The sequence below is a fragment of the Metarhizium robertsii genome (assembly GCF_000187425.2).
Source record: "Metarhizium robertsii ARSEF 23 chromosome Unknown MAA_Scf_5, whole genome shotgun sequence".
NCBI classification, from domain to species: domain Eukaryota; kingdom Fungi; phylum Ascomycota; class Sordariomycetes; order Hypocreales; family Clavicipitaceae; genus Metarhizium; species Metarhizium robertsii.
The window spans coordinates 1058476-1070307 of record NW_011942193.1 but is presented as its reverse complement, the minus strand read 5'-3'; the positions used below and the strand labels follow the sequence as shown (position 1 = coordinate 1070307).

The following is an 11832-nucleotide window of genomic DNA, read 5'->3' as shown; positions in this document are numbered from 1 at the left end:
ATGTCTTTTGGCTTTGGAAACACTGCAAACACCCTTGGTGATGGCGGTGCAGCTGGAGTAGAAGCATCCGTTGGACCTGACTTGGAGACGATACAGACTGAGGTAAGCGTCCATGTTTTATATCACAAGACATGCCGGTTTTTGCGAAATGAACACAAGGATGGCTAATGGCGGCTTGCGACTGCAGGGTCTCGGATTCCCGCCTCTTGCTGGCGAGGCAAAGGTTCGCCTAACTTCACCATGGCCTTCTTTACCTGCCCAGACATCAAGTCTACTTAGTATCGCCTCCCGAAGGGGCCTTGTGGCTGCTGCCGGCCCCGACCAAGTAACCATTGCTACGACCGAGTCCGTTCGAAAAGCTTTCACCTCCCCAAAGGATGGCGAGTCAGAAGTTCGCTCCTTTGAACCCCAACTCAAAATCCCTATGCCTATGCGCATTTCGCATCTTGCTTTCACTGCAGATGAAAACCATCTAATATTGTCGGCAGAGTCGGGTGGCGGCCTCGCAGTCTATGAGGTGCAGAGCCTCCTCCAGGGGTCGTCGAATTCTGCTTTTGAGCTATCCACAAATGGCGAATCTTTGCTGTACCTGGCGCCCAATCCTGTGGCGGGAAAATCTGAGCTCTGTGCTGTCGTGACTAGCAATGGAAACCTGTACATGGCGAACTTTAAGGAACGGAGCTTGAGTAACCCCTTGAAAACTCAAGTGAGTTGCCTCAGTTGGAGTGCCAAGGGCAAGCAGCTTTGCGCTGGTATGGCTGATGGGACTATCTCTCAAATGACTCCTGAGGGCGATAGCAAGGGGAATATTCCCAAGCCTCCAAATTCAGGAGACTGTCACGGTATGGGCATGGCCTTAACTCTCGTCTTTCTACGTCATACGTACTAACATCGAATCCTCAGTCTCTTCCCTCATATGGTTGGAAAACAACTTATTCCTTACCATTCATAGCATGACACACGAGTCACCGCCCAGCTCTATATATCACATTATCAGCCGGCAACCACCATCGTCATTCACATTCCAAAAATTAACGGATCCCGTCGAGCCTTTTGGGGCAGAGAAACCCCCTCACCACGCCATCTTGCGGTTAAGGGACTTTTCAGACCTGCAGGATCTTCTCATCGTGTCCTCCACTGCCTCAACGGACGTTGGAATTTTGACAAGGTCAAAGACGCCGCTGGCTCACGACAAGCCAGCCGACTCCATCACCAATGTGTTCACTACTACTGAAATCTTGGGGGATGCGAGACGACCTACTTTGCCTATGACGGAGAGCATGGATGACTCAGTGGCTATTGGCGTAGCTCTGGATCTTTCCAGCAAAGACCCGGTTTACAAGCCCATTCCATCAGACGAAGAACTAGACCAGTCCTCGGGACCTCTACCCGGATTCTGGGCTCTGACCAATGAAGGCGTTCTTTGCTCGTGGTGGTTAGTATACAATGAAGCAGTTAAAAAGGGACAAAACTATTCTGGTTTAGCCATGATGGATAGTACAGTCCAGTCAGCACCAGCCTCAACACCCACAGCAGCAGCAACTTCTGCCTCTCCATTTGCCGCTGCTTCCTCAACTCCCTTTGGCTCGTCTACAACACCGATCGCACCACCGGCTTTTGGAAGTTCCTCACAGCTGGGACAGAAATCTTCACCATGGGGGGCGTCAACTACAACACCAGCAACTTCCACAGGGGGCGTTGCATTTGGCTCCAGCACTTTTGGCAGCTCGCCATCTGGCACAGGCTCAGCATTTGGCAAAACCAGCTCCTTGGGCTTTGGCCAATCCTCGCAGTTGGGTATGAGAACGTCTCCGTGGGCACCAGGCGCTGGTTCGAAGCCTGCGTTTGGGCAGTCAGGTTTCTCTAGCTTTGCTAGCGGAGGCAACAATCAAAGTCCCTTTGGTTCCGCCACTTCCACTTCCAACACCAGTGATGCAGCACCTGCAGCACCATCAACTGGAAGCGGCTTTTCCGCATTCTCTTCTCAGGGCGGATTTTCAGCATTAGGTGGCAACAATAGTAGTTCAGGCGGATTCGGAAAGGGCAGTACGTTTGGTGCGAGCACTTTTGGTACACTGGCGAAATCCAATACCTCAGCAGACACTGCTTTCCCTGCTAAACAAGACAAACCACTTGCAAACCCTTTCGCGTCATCAACACCGTTTAAGCTAGAATCGTCCTTCAAACCGGACCCATTCCAAAATGATTCGAACGAGAAGCCTTCCACTACTTTTGGCGGCTCGATGTTCGGAAGCGCATTCGGATCGGCTTTGGGGGCTGTCGCCACCAGCAAACCCAGTGAAGCCACACCTTCGGCCAAGGATGAGGACATGGATACAACTGAAACCACTGAAGAGACTCCTCAGAGCAAGTCTCGATCGATTTTCCCACTCCAGCAACCCCAAGAATCCACTACTCCAACAACGACTCCTGGACCTTCAAGGTTTAGCTTCGCAACATCATCAACTCCCGGAACCTCACTTTTTGGACAAGCGACCAAAACAGAAACACCTTCTACTGGCTTATTTGGCACTCCTACAGACACTCCGAAACTTGGCGGGTTTTCTCTGTTTGGATCATCCAAAGCTACCGATTCAGCTACCGGGGAACCTAAGGTCGAAGTTGAAGAAGAAACTCCCTTGCCACCTGACACAACAAGCAAAGCTGCTTATCCTGTGGATGGTTCTTCATCTTCCTCGGCAACATCTAATCGTACCCAATTATTTGGATCAACTACTACGCCCTTGAAGCATGATTCTACGCTTTCATCATCCGATTCTGCAACCCCGAAACCCTCCTTGACCCAACCCGATGCTTCGCTGCCGTCCGTCTTTTCAAAAACGGTCAAGCAAGCGGAACCTAGCCCTAAACCTGACGTCATCAAGGTCACCGAACAGGTCGAAAACCCTATTGTTGTTGAGGATGCTCCGCTGCCACCCGACTTCACCAAGAAGCCCTCTATTCAGACTTCGCTACCTGCTGATTCCACCCAGGCCACGACCACAGCCAATGGCAATGATGCGCCAGCGGCGGCAGGCTTTGTTTTGCCAGGGCCCCCTTCAAAAGAGCCGTCGAGCATACCCTCCCTCCCAGAAACAACGGAAGACGATGAGAGTGACCTGGGTGAGGATGAAGTCTCAGAAGGAAGCGGAGTAGATGTCGCAAAGGACCTAAGCCCAGTGACGAGTGGCCTGAACATCACGCCTGGTTTCACCCCTCAAAGTTCGTTCGGCGGCATTGCAGGGGCGACACCGGCCTCTGTCCGACCCGAAGATAGGGCTCGTCCACTGTTTGGAGAAATCAGTCGCGGTGCACCCGCCCTTTTCCCCAAGCCAAGTCAGGCTAGTCCCCGTTCGCCTAGTCCTGTGCGCGGTGCTGTACCCCAGAGAGTGATTAGATCCGATGCTACACGGTCGGTTAGTGCTCCCGGTGTGGCATCACAGATTCTTGGAGCGAAGCAGTCTCAAATGCACCCCGGCAGCTCCATCATCAGTAGCAGGGAGAAACAGCCGCCGGGCGAGGATCCGTTTATGCTTCAGCATAGACGTATGAGGGAGCGACAAGAGGCGGAAGAGACTCAGCCTCTGGTTGACGAGGAGGATGAAGAAATGCAAAAGGTGCTTTCTTCCGAAGTTGAAGGCACCTTGCAACTTGATGAATTTATTGCGCACTCAAATGTTGCCCCGCCTGCGAAAGAAAGTGTTCCTTCTCAAGTGGAAGCTGTGTATCGTGATATTAACTCTATGATTGATACACTGGGCCTCAACGCGCGGGCGGTCAAGGCATTCACAAAAGGTCACACTGAGAATGCCGCGGAAGATGGCCGAAGTAAACAAGATCTTGAGATTCCGGATGATTGGGTTCTATGCGAGATTAATGACTTGGGCGAAGTCCTCGACAACGAGCTGCACTCAGATCTCGAGAACGGTCGCGTGCAAAACTTGGATGACAAGTTGGACGCCTGTCAAGACCTGTCACGAGATATGCAGCGACTACGAGCTAAACAAGAAGACCTCAAAAGAGTCATTATGACTCGAACGGACCCAGAACAGGCTGAACAAGCCCGAACGCTACCCCTCAGCGCAGAACAAGCTGCTCAACAGAATGAATTACGAAGGGAATTTACCAACTTTACGAAGCTTCTGACAGAGGCAGAGGAGGCATTGACTCTTCTCAAGACCAGAATTGCAGCTATGTCAAGCTCATCAGTCAGAGGAAGCGCCAATGTACCCACAGTCGAAGCGATCATGCGCACCATTTCGAAGATGACCTCAATGGCTGAAAAGCGAAGCGGAGACATCGACGTGTTGGAGACGCAGCTGCGCAAGATGAAACTCGGGTCAACAAGCCGTGAGGCATCTCCAATGGTGACACCACAAGCGAGAAAGAGCATCATGATGTCCCCAGACGTGACTCCGTCCCGCAACTTCCGCCACAGCCTGACGATGTCATCTGGTGTAATGTCCCGGGACGCGGCGATGAAGGGCACGCCACCAAGGAAGAAACTTAGCGGGTTTAGCAAGGATGAGAAAAGTGATTTGATGGAAAAAAGGGCTAGGCGTCAGGCCGTACTATCAAAGTTGAAGGACAGTGTGGGCAAACGAGGCGTTAATGTATGGAACTTGGAAGATATCGATTAGGCGGCCGCCGCGATTGTTGGTGGACCTATTTCAAAGAGCATGGAAGATTACAAATGTATTTTAGGGGCATGAAGATAATGTATCAAATACGAAGACCAAATGCATTATTTGCATAGACTGTGGAGCTGTCTTAGGAGTCTGAGTGAAAAACCTTGAACTTTGTATACATCTGTATAAGAGATTGATGACCACGAAGTTAACCACAAGTTCATGCTTGTGGGGCCGCCGCGGTAACATGCCAACCAAGCCTAGTTTGGCTTCAGGTGGGTCCATCAGCTTTGACTGCACTTGGTGCTACCCAGCTTTTTTTTTTCTTGGTTGGAGATTTGTTCGTCACCTGCGGCCCTGGGCTTGAGTCGGAGGGGCGTACAAAAAATTTCCAAGCTCGCGGCTCACAACCGAAAAATACTCAACAACTTGCCATTGACGCATTGTATACAGCCATGGCACCAGAAAAAATGGCCAACTGGCGAAGCACGCCTAGCGCAGAAGTGGAAGAGCAACGCAATGTACGTTTCTTCTCTCCCAAAGTGTATTTTCTTAGCGGTATCTTGCACCTTGTTGAGGCTCAGCACGGGGAGTAATGCGTCGCCTCAAAATTCAAGCTAACCAAGCCACTCTTTGCGATAGACTGTGGGCATTAACCTCGAGACTGTCACTGATGTAACGTCTGTCGATTACCCGGGCCACTTCCCGGGCGAGGATCACGCCTATTCTCTCGATCGCTTTCGAGCCGGCTTCTCCGTCAACTTCCACCAGAACGAGGCCAACTCTTCTTCCTTCTCCTTGATGGGCCTCGATGCCTCACTGGCCAACGCCTTTCGCCGCATTCTCATCGCCGAGATCCCCACTCTAGCCATTGAAAACGTATACATCGAGAACAACACGTCGGTGATCCAGGACGAGGTGCTCGCTCACCGGCTGGGCCTGATCCCCTTCAACGGCGGCCGCGACGGCCTCAAGAACTTTCTGAAGTGGCACAAGAAGCCGGAGGCAGAGGAGGACCCCTACGCCGGCTGTTTCGACTATAACACGGTGCGCCTGGAACTCAACGTCACTTGCACTGTGAACCCGGACGCAGCGCCGGACGAGCGCGACCCCCTCGAGGCCTTTAACAATGCGCATGTTTACGCCAAGGATATTGTGTTTGTCCCCACGGGCAAGCAGGTCGAGTTCTTCAGCGGCGAGGACGCCATCGCCCCCGTCAACCCGGACATTCTCATCGCCAAGTTGCGGCCCAGACAGACGATCAACTTGTCGATGCACATGCACAAGGGCATCGGCGCTGACCATGCCAAATTCTCGCCTGTTGCCACCGCTTCATACCGCCTCATGCCGACGATTAAGATCTTGAAGCCTATTCTGGGTGCCGACGCCGAGAAGTTTGCCAGGTGCTTCCCGCAGGGGGTCATTGGCCTGGAAAAGGTTACGCCAGCAGAAGCCAAGAAGGCTGGGAGCGGATACGAGGGCCACGCTGGTGTGAAGAAGGCTGTGGTTAAGGACGCTATGAAGGATACCGTGAGCAGAGAGTGTCTTCGACATGCTGAGTTTGAGGGCAAGGTGAAGCTCGGCAGGAGGAGGGACCACTTCATCTTCTCGATCGAGAGCACGGGTCAGTGGGATAGTGATGAGCTATTCATGGAGGCCATAAAGCACATGAAGTTGAAGTGTAAAAAGTTGGAGCAGCAGGTTGTCAATATGGCGAGGTAAACCTTGATTTTGTATTGGGGGAGGGCAAAAAGTGGGCATATAACTGGAGTTTGTGTATATTACGGCTATCTTCCTTTTTGTGTTTGTGAACTGCGTTGCAGTTTTTGGTCCTTTTCTATGGGTAGATAAAACGGTATGATACCATGACGTTATATTTCTCGATAATTTCATCTACTTTCATCTGCATGTGAGGCCTTGGTGATGTAGATGGTAAAGGTATATATCTGCATGGAAGGGTTAGTCATTATGTCACCAATGCCTGAAGCTTGCGCAGCTCTGGCATATTCGACGAATATAAATACCAAAATACTCGTCCCCCACCCTGGATCAAGGAATGGAAGTATGAACAATTCGAGCTGTTCTATGCCTCCTTGAATTTGAAGAAAAAGTTAAACTCTAGCGGAAAAGCCGGATCCGTGACAACAACTTGCTGCCCATCTATCAATCCCAACTCCATAATCGTCTTGTCCAGATTCGGTCGCGTCTGCTTCTCCAGCCCCGGTGGGAACTGCATATACAACGTCCTCCCTTCGGCTCGTATAGATGGCTTCTTTAGCTGTGCCTCTGGCCTCGTAGCAAACGAGTCCACGAGCTCTCGTAAAGTAACTTTGGGGTCAACCTCTAGTGGACGGGCCTTTCTCCCGCAAACAGGACAATCATCCTTCTTTTCGTGCTTGAATGTATATGTGTAGATGCTGTCGTTGCCAGAGTACATCATGTAGTTGTTTTCAAAGCCCAGGCATGGGGCAGAGTTGGTAGCGATTTTGAACGCCTCATTGCAGCAGGATGCCGCGATGATGGCATTTGTCGACGCTATTGCGGGGATGATGTTTTTGATGGTGCCTTGCGTGACGGAGTATGTCACGCCCGATATGCCGAATTCCTGGGCGCGAGCGAGCGCCTTCTGGTAGATCCAGGTGACGTGCTCCGGCTCGTCTTTGTCCAGGCTCGGGAACGGCTTCTCCTCCTCCCATGCAATGACGTGCGCCCACTCGATGCAGTGTTCCGGCTGGCGCGGGATAGAAGCAATGGTACAGAGGGGCACGGCTGCTCGGGGCGCGTGCATGTCGAGTTGGCATTCGATGCAGGATGTCATGGAAGGCAAAATCACGCGGGATTGACCCTTGAAGCCTTCTGTGCCGCCGTCGATAAGGGGCTTAATGGAATCTGGGTCGGCTTCGTATTCCTCGGCGATAGAGACAAGCATAGCGTTGATCCATCGGCGTGCTTCGATGGAGTCGAGGCCACAGATGACGAGCTGGAATTGTTTGTAGAAGGTCTCATCAAAGTCCTGGATCCTGTTGTTGTGTGCGGTGATGGTGACGCCCTTTACGCGGTTTTGGACGAATCTGGCCGCCACTTCGGCTTTATATTTACCTACGTCTGAGCTGCGAAAGAGGAACTGTCTGTTTAGGTTGGATACGTCGATAGTGTCTAGAGGACCAAGGTTAGTGAGGGGGGGGATTGAGGCTGGTAGAGGGCGGAGGAAGGGGGAGCCGCGGAGTACCCATGTCAATAACGTGAATGTCTTTGAACTTGGACATGGCGAGGTTTTTGAGGATTTCGCACCCTAAACCTCCTGCGCCGCTGGAATGGTATTGGTGAGTGAGATGACATGCGCTCGTGGGCGAGTGAAACGTACATGACGCTGGTGTGAAAATGTTAGCTGTGACTGTTGGCTGTGTCAATGTGTCAAGACGAAACGCACAGAACTTTGATTTTTTCAAATTGTGCTAGAAATTCTTCAGATGTGGCCTCTGGATCGGTAAAGGGCCCAGGGGTTCGTCGTATATGATCAATATACTTCCTATTTCACGTCGTCAGAAACAGGTGGTCCGTTATGTTAGTCAGTGCTTGAAATGTACGCACCATCTTGCCTCCTCATTTATGGTCCCAGAATCTGGCGTGGACTGAGTAGTTATGCTCATTTTATCATCCATTTGCCGTACGGTTCCCTAGGGAGACTTGGTTTTACGGGGGAGGAGAGAGGACGGAGAGATGGAGAGACGGAGACGGAGATATAGGCAGAAAAGAGAGAGTGCAGGTGGTGAACGTCGACAGGTCCAAGTACCTGGGTACATGAATCTAGAAGCTGGTGGTCGGTGGAGGGTGGGGCGCGCAACCTTAAACCAGTTTGACCTCAGTAGGCGCTGCATTTACTCCAGGCCAACGAGTGGTCGTGAACTTTGAAAGCTCTCGTAATCCCGGCCCATGACGATATAACCTTTGTAATATCTCATGTTTTCAGCACTGTGACTCTGGAAGACCAGAGCTGGTCAGCCAGCATGGATGAACTACTCACCCCGGTGAGCACGACGTACTTGCGGAAGAGGGAAGATGGGGAGCCGTTGATGGCTACGAAAACTACGGAGCTTTCCAATCTTTCCAAGGTTCTCTCTGCGGATGACGCGTTGTCCGTCCTGAAGAGCCAGCCGGACTATGACTCGCTGATTTCGGCCCTTCGATTTCTTACCAAGGAAGAGGCGTCTTCCGAGTTTAATATTCATGTGCCTAGTCCCAAGAGCGCTGCCATCATTCATGTTCTTGTGTCGGAAATCGTACCGAATTATTGGACTTTACTACAGCAAGAATATTCCATTAAAGAGCCTGCATCCTTGGCTTCGGCATCCGCTGATGCCGTGGGCCTGGTTTCGAGTTTGCAGAGTGTCGCTGGCATCAACGCGGTAGTGGGACACATAAAGGCACTTGTCCAGGAATCAAAATTCGCTACGAAGCATGTCAAGAGGCCTGATATCAACCTACACCTTGATATTTTTCTGGACCTCTTGTCCGTGCTATTGGATGGAGATGACTCAATTCGACGAATTTGGCAATCTTCAACGGCTGGTTTAGCGGATGCAGTTTCGAGAAAAGTCCAGTCTCAAACGCTGCTCTCCTTGGTAACTAGCGGCCGTATCATATCCATTTCTGCCGAGGCCTCAGAGATTATTGCCAAGGAAGGAAACCCAATCCCTGGTCGATGGCTTGTGGATGGCGTTGAGTATAGCAAGTGGATAGGACGAAACATCGCAACTTGGGCCAAGGTTCAATTGGAGGCTGCTGAACTTCAGACTTGTTTTGAGGTGTTTCAACGATCCTTGTCCTTGGGATATCCGGGTAAGAAGTTGTCCCTTTACCAAGATAATGAGTTCATGAGCTGATGCTACATAGAGACTTTGCTTACTATCGTCATTGACCAGCTCCTGCTGTCTCGAGGTGCATCTTCTGGATTATTCTCCAAAGTTTGTCTCCACCAACCGCAGACATCCAAGAAAGTGATATACATACTCCTAGAATATCTATCACAAAAGTTCTTGAATCACCTGGAGTTGGAAGATGCGAAACCCGTCGAGGAGGTCTCTGCCGTTGCTGGCGTAATTGATGGTGTAATACAGAATGACGCGGGTCGCAAAACCCATCTCTTGAATTGGTGCTGCAGTCCCTCTGGGGCTGGGCTAGGTGATGGGGTTGGTATTCGACGAGCTGTGGTGACTGTTCTGGCAAAGGACAAAGAGACAATCACGTCGCTTTTGGAGAAGAGCTTGAACCAGTTCGGAGACCAGCTTTACATCAAACATACTGCAATTCTACAGCAAGAAGGTGAGGATAACAAGAACCACACTCAGTTCAAGGCGCGCTGACTATTTCTGCAGCCCACACCCAAGTATTACTGCTCAGTGCGGCATATGTAGCAAAGCTATCTCCCATAAAACTAACCATGCTTCTTCGCTCTGGAAGCTATTTATCAACAATATCTAATCGGATTGCCTCCACCAATGCCAGAGCGCGCTTTTTGGGCATGTGTGTCGGAGAAGGCCTATCCGCATTGTCTGACAACAACACTAAGAAGCTCGATTTTCACATGGATGAAATGGAAACAGAAGAAGCACAATGGCTTAAAGGTCTAACTAAAGTCTCGGATCCTATCGGGCCAGTTGAGTCGCTTCTTTCCAATCTTCCACCGCCACAGCCAACGAAACCGCGCCCCCGGCGGGCTCAAAAACCGCAACCGAAGAGGGAACAAAAACATAAACCCGTTGTTAGCGAGCTAGCCCCAAAAGCCATCATTGAAGAAATTGACTCGTCCGATGACGATGACGATCATCTCCCCACTGCAGCAAAGGTTACGGATGACGAAGATTCGGATGATGATCCAACCCTGGTTCAACGGAACAAGCCCAAACCCCCAGTTTATGTTCGTGACCTCATCACGTTCCTACGAGACTCAGAGTCATACGACAAGCAGAAACTTGGAGTGCAAACAGCTCCCGCACTCATTCGCCGAAAGGCCAACTATGGCACCGAAGTCAGTTCACACGCCGAAGAGCTTGCACGACTCCTGGTCGGCCTCCAAGACAAATTCGAAATTGAAAACTTTGAAGATTTGCGCCTTCAAGGCATGGTAGCCCTGGTAATCTCCCAGCCCAAGGCCATGGCACCATGGTTCGCCCGTACTTTCTTCGAAGGCGACTACTCCCTCTCACAGCGAACGTCAGTTCTCGTCACCCTGGGATTATCAGCTCGCGAACTAGCCGGTCTCGATATCTCAGAATACAAATCTTCATCGTCATTCCCGTCGAAACGACTCCCCGAAAACATTGAACAGCTCTACCTAGAGCCCAGAACCTCCACAAGCCAACTCTCCTCATCCAACCTCAAACCCCTGCCTCCCAATGCCATCGACAACATTGCCCAGTCCCTGACATCGACATTCCTTGCCCCCCTCGCCGCCGAAGCCGCCGACGCAAACACTGGACCTGACGCACTAAAGCTCCAAACATTCTCCGCGCGGTACAAGTCCAAGTCCCGAAACAAACCGCGTATGCGTGTGATACCAAATACTACTGCCGCTATTCTAGGGACATACTTCTTCTTCCCGCTCACGGCGCACTTCCAATTTGCACTGCGCTCCTCTAGACCCGTCGTTTTGAATCCCTCCATGCTAGCCCTCTATCTCCAAACACTGGGTATTGTCGTAAATGCTGCCGGTCCGTCGACACTCTCCCTGCCACAACTTACTTCTGAGTTGTGGGATCTGCTATTACGGGTGAGAGTCCATGTATTAGGGGACTTGGGCGCCCTCAAGGGCTGGCTGGTAGCCATGTCAGTGCTGCTAGAGGTAAATGAAGATAATATGCGGCGGATATGCGAAGAGCAAGGCAGGGAGGTCGTAGAGTCGCGCGAGTGGGTGTCAAGTGTATTTGAGCGGACGCGTGGGGATGACGGCGGCGAGGAGAATGATGTCAAGATGTTGGCGGCAGGCGTCTTGATCAAGCTGGGCGAAGCTATTGAGAAGTATCAGGCGTTATTGATGGGGGACTTGCTTGGGTCTAATTAGACAAAGTCTGGGTTTCACATTGCGATGGAATGACAGGCAAATGAGATGGAAAAATTATTTGTAGTATCAAAAAATGCCCTGAGAGCTAAAACAGTCACGATGAAAAACGCCTCCCTACACCCGGGTACAATCCTTCCTAGGAAA

The 11832-nt window shown here is 51.2% G+C and overlaps 4 protein-coding genes across 4 annotated transcripts; 3 read left to right on the top strand and 1 right to left on the bottom strand.

The window, feature by feature from the left end:
• MAA_04330 (WD40/YVTN repeat-like-containing domain protein) lies at window positions 1-4640 on the top strand (the record flags this gene model as incomplete). The annotated part of the gene is made up of 3 exons (XM_007822328.1): window positions 1-102; window positions 188-842; window positions 904-4640. The coding sequence occupies 3 exons, from the start codon at window positions 1-3 to the stop codon at window positions 4638-4640; spliced, it is 4494 nt and encodes a 1497-aa protein (XP_007820519.1).
• Window positions 4641-5083: 443 nt separating this feature from the next.
• MAA_04331 (uncharacterized protein) lies at window positions 5084-6350 on the top strand (the record flags this gene model as incomplete). The annotated part of the gene is made up of 2 exons (XM_007822329.1): window positions 5084-5149; window positions 5271-6350. The coding sequence occupies 2 exons, from the start codon at window positions 5084-5086 to the stop codon at window positions 6348-6350; spliced, it is 1146 nt and encodes a 381-aa protein (XP_007820520.1).
• Window positions 6351-6711: 361 nt separating this feature from the next.
• MAA_04332 (NEDD8-activating enzyme E1 catalytic subunit) lies at window positions 6712-7894 on the bottom strand (the record flags this gene model as incomplete). Its single annotated transcript, XM_007822330.1, has 2 exons — window positions 6712-7784; window positions 7858-7894. The coding sequence occupies 2 exons, from the start codon at window positions 7892-7894 to the stop codon at window positions 6712-6714; spliced, it is 1110 nt and encodes a 369-aa protein (XP_007820521.1).
• A 741-nt stretch (window positions 7895-8635) lies between these two features.
• MAA_04333 (Telomere length regulation protein) lies at window positions 8636-11688 on the top strand (the record flags this gene model as incomplete). The annotated part of the gene is made up of 3 exons (XM_007822331.1): window positions 8636-9467; window positions 9522-9950; window positions 10004-11688. 3 exons carry the CDS (start codon window positions 8636-8638, stop codon window positions 11686-11688), a joined length of 2946 nt encoding a protein of 981 aa, XP_007820522.1.
• Window positions 11689-11832: the final 144 nt, after the last annotated feature.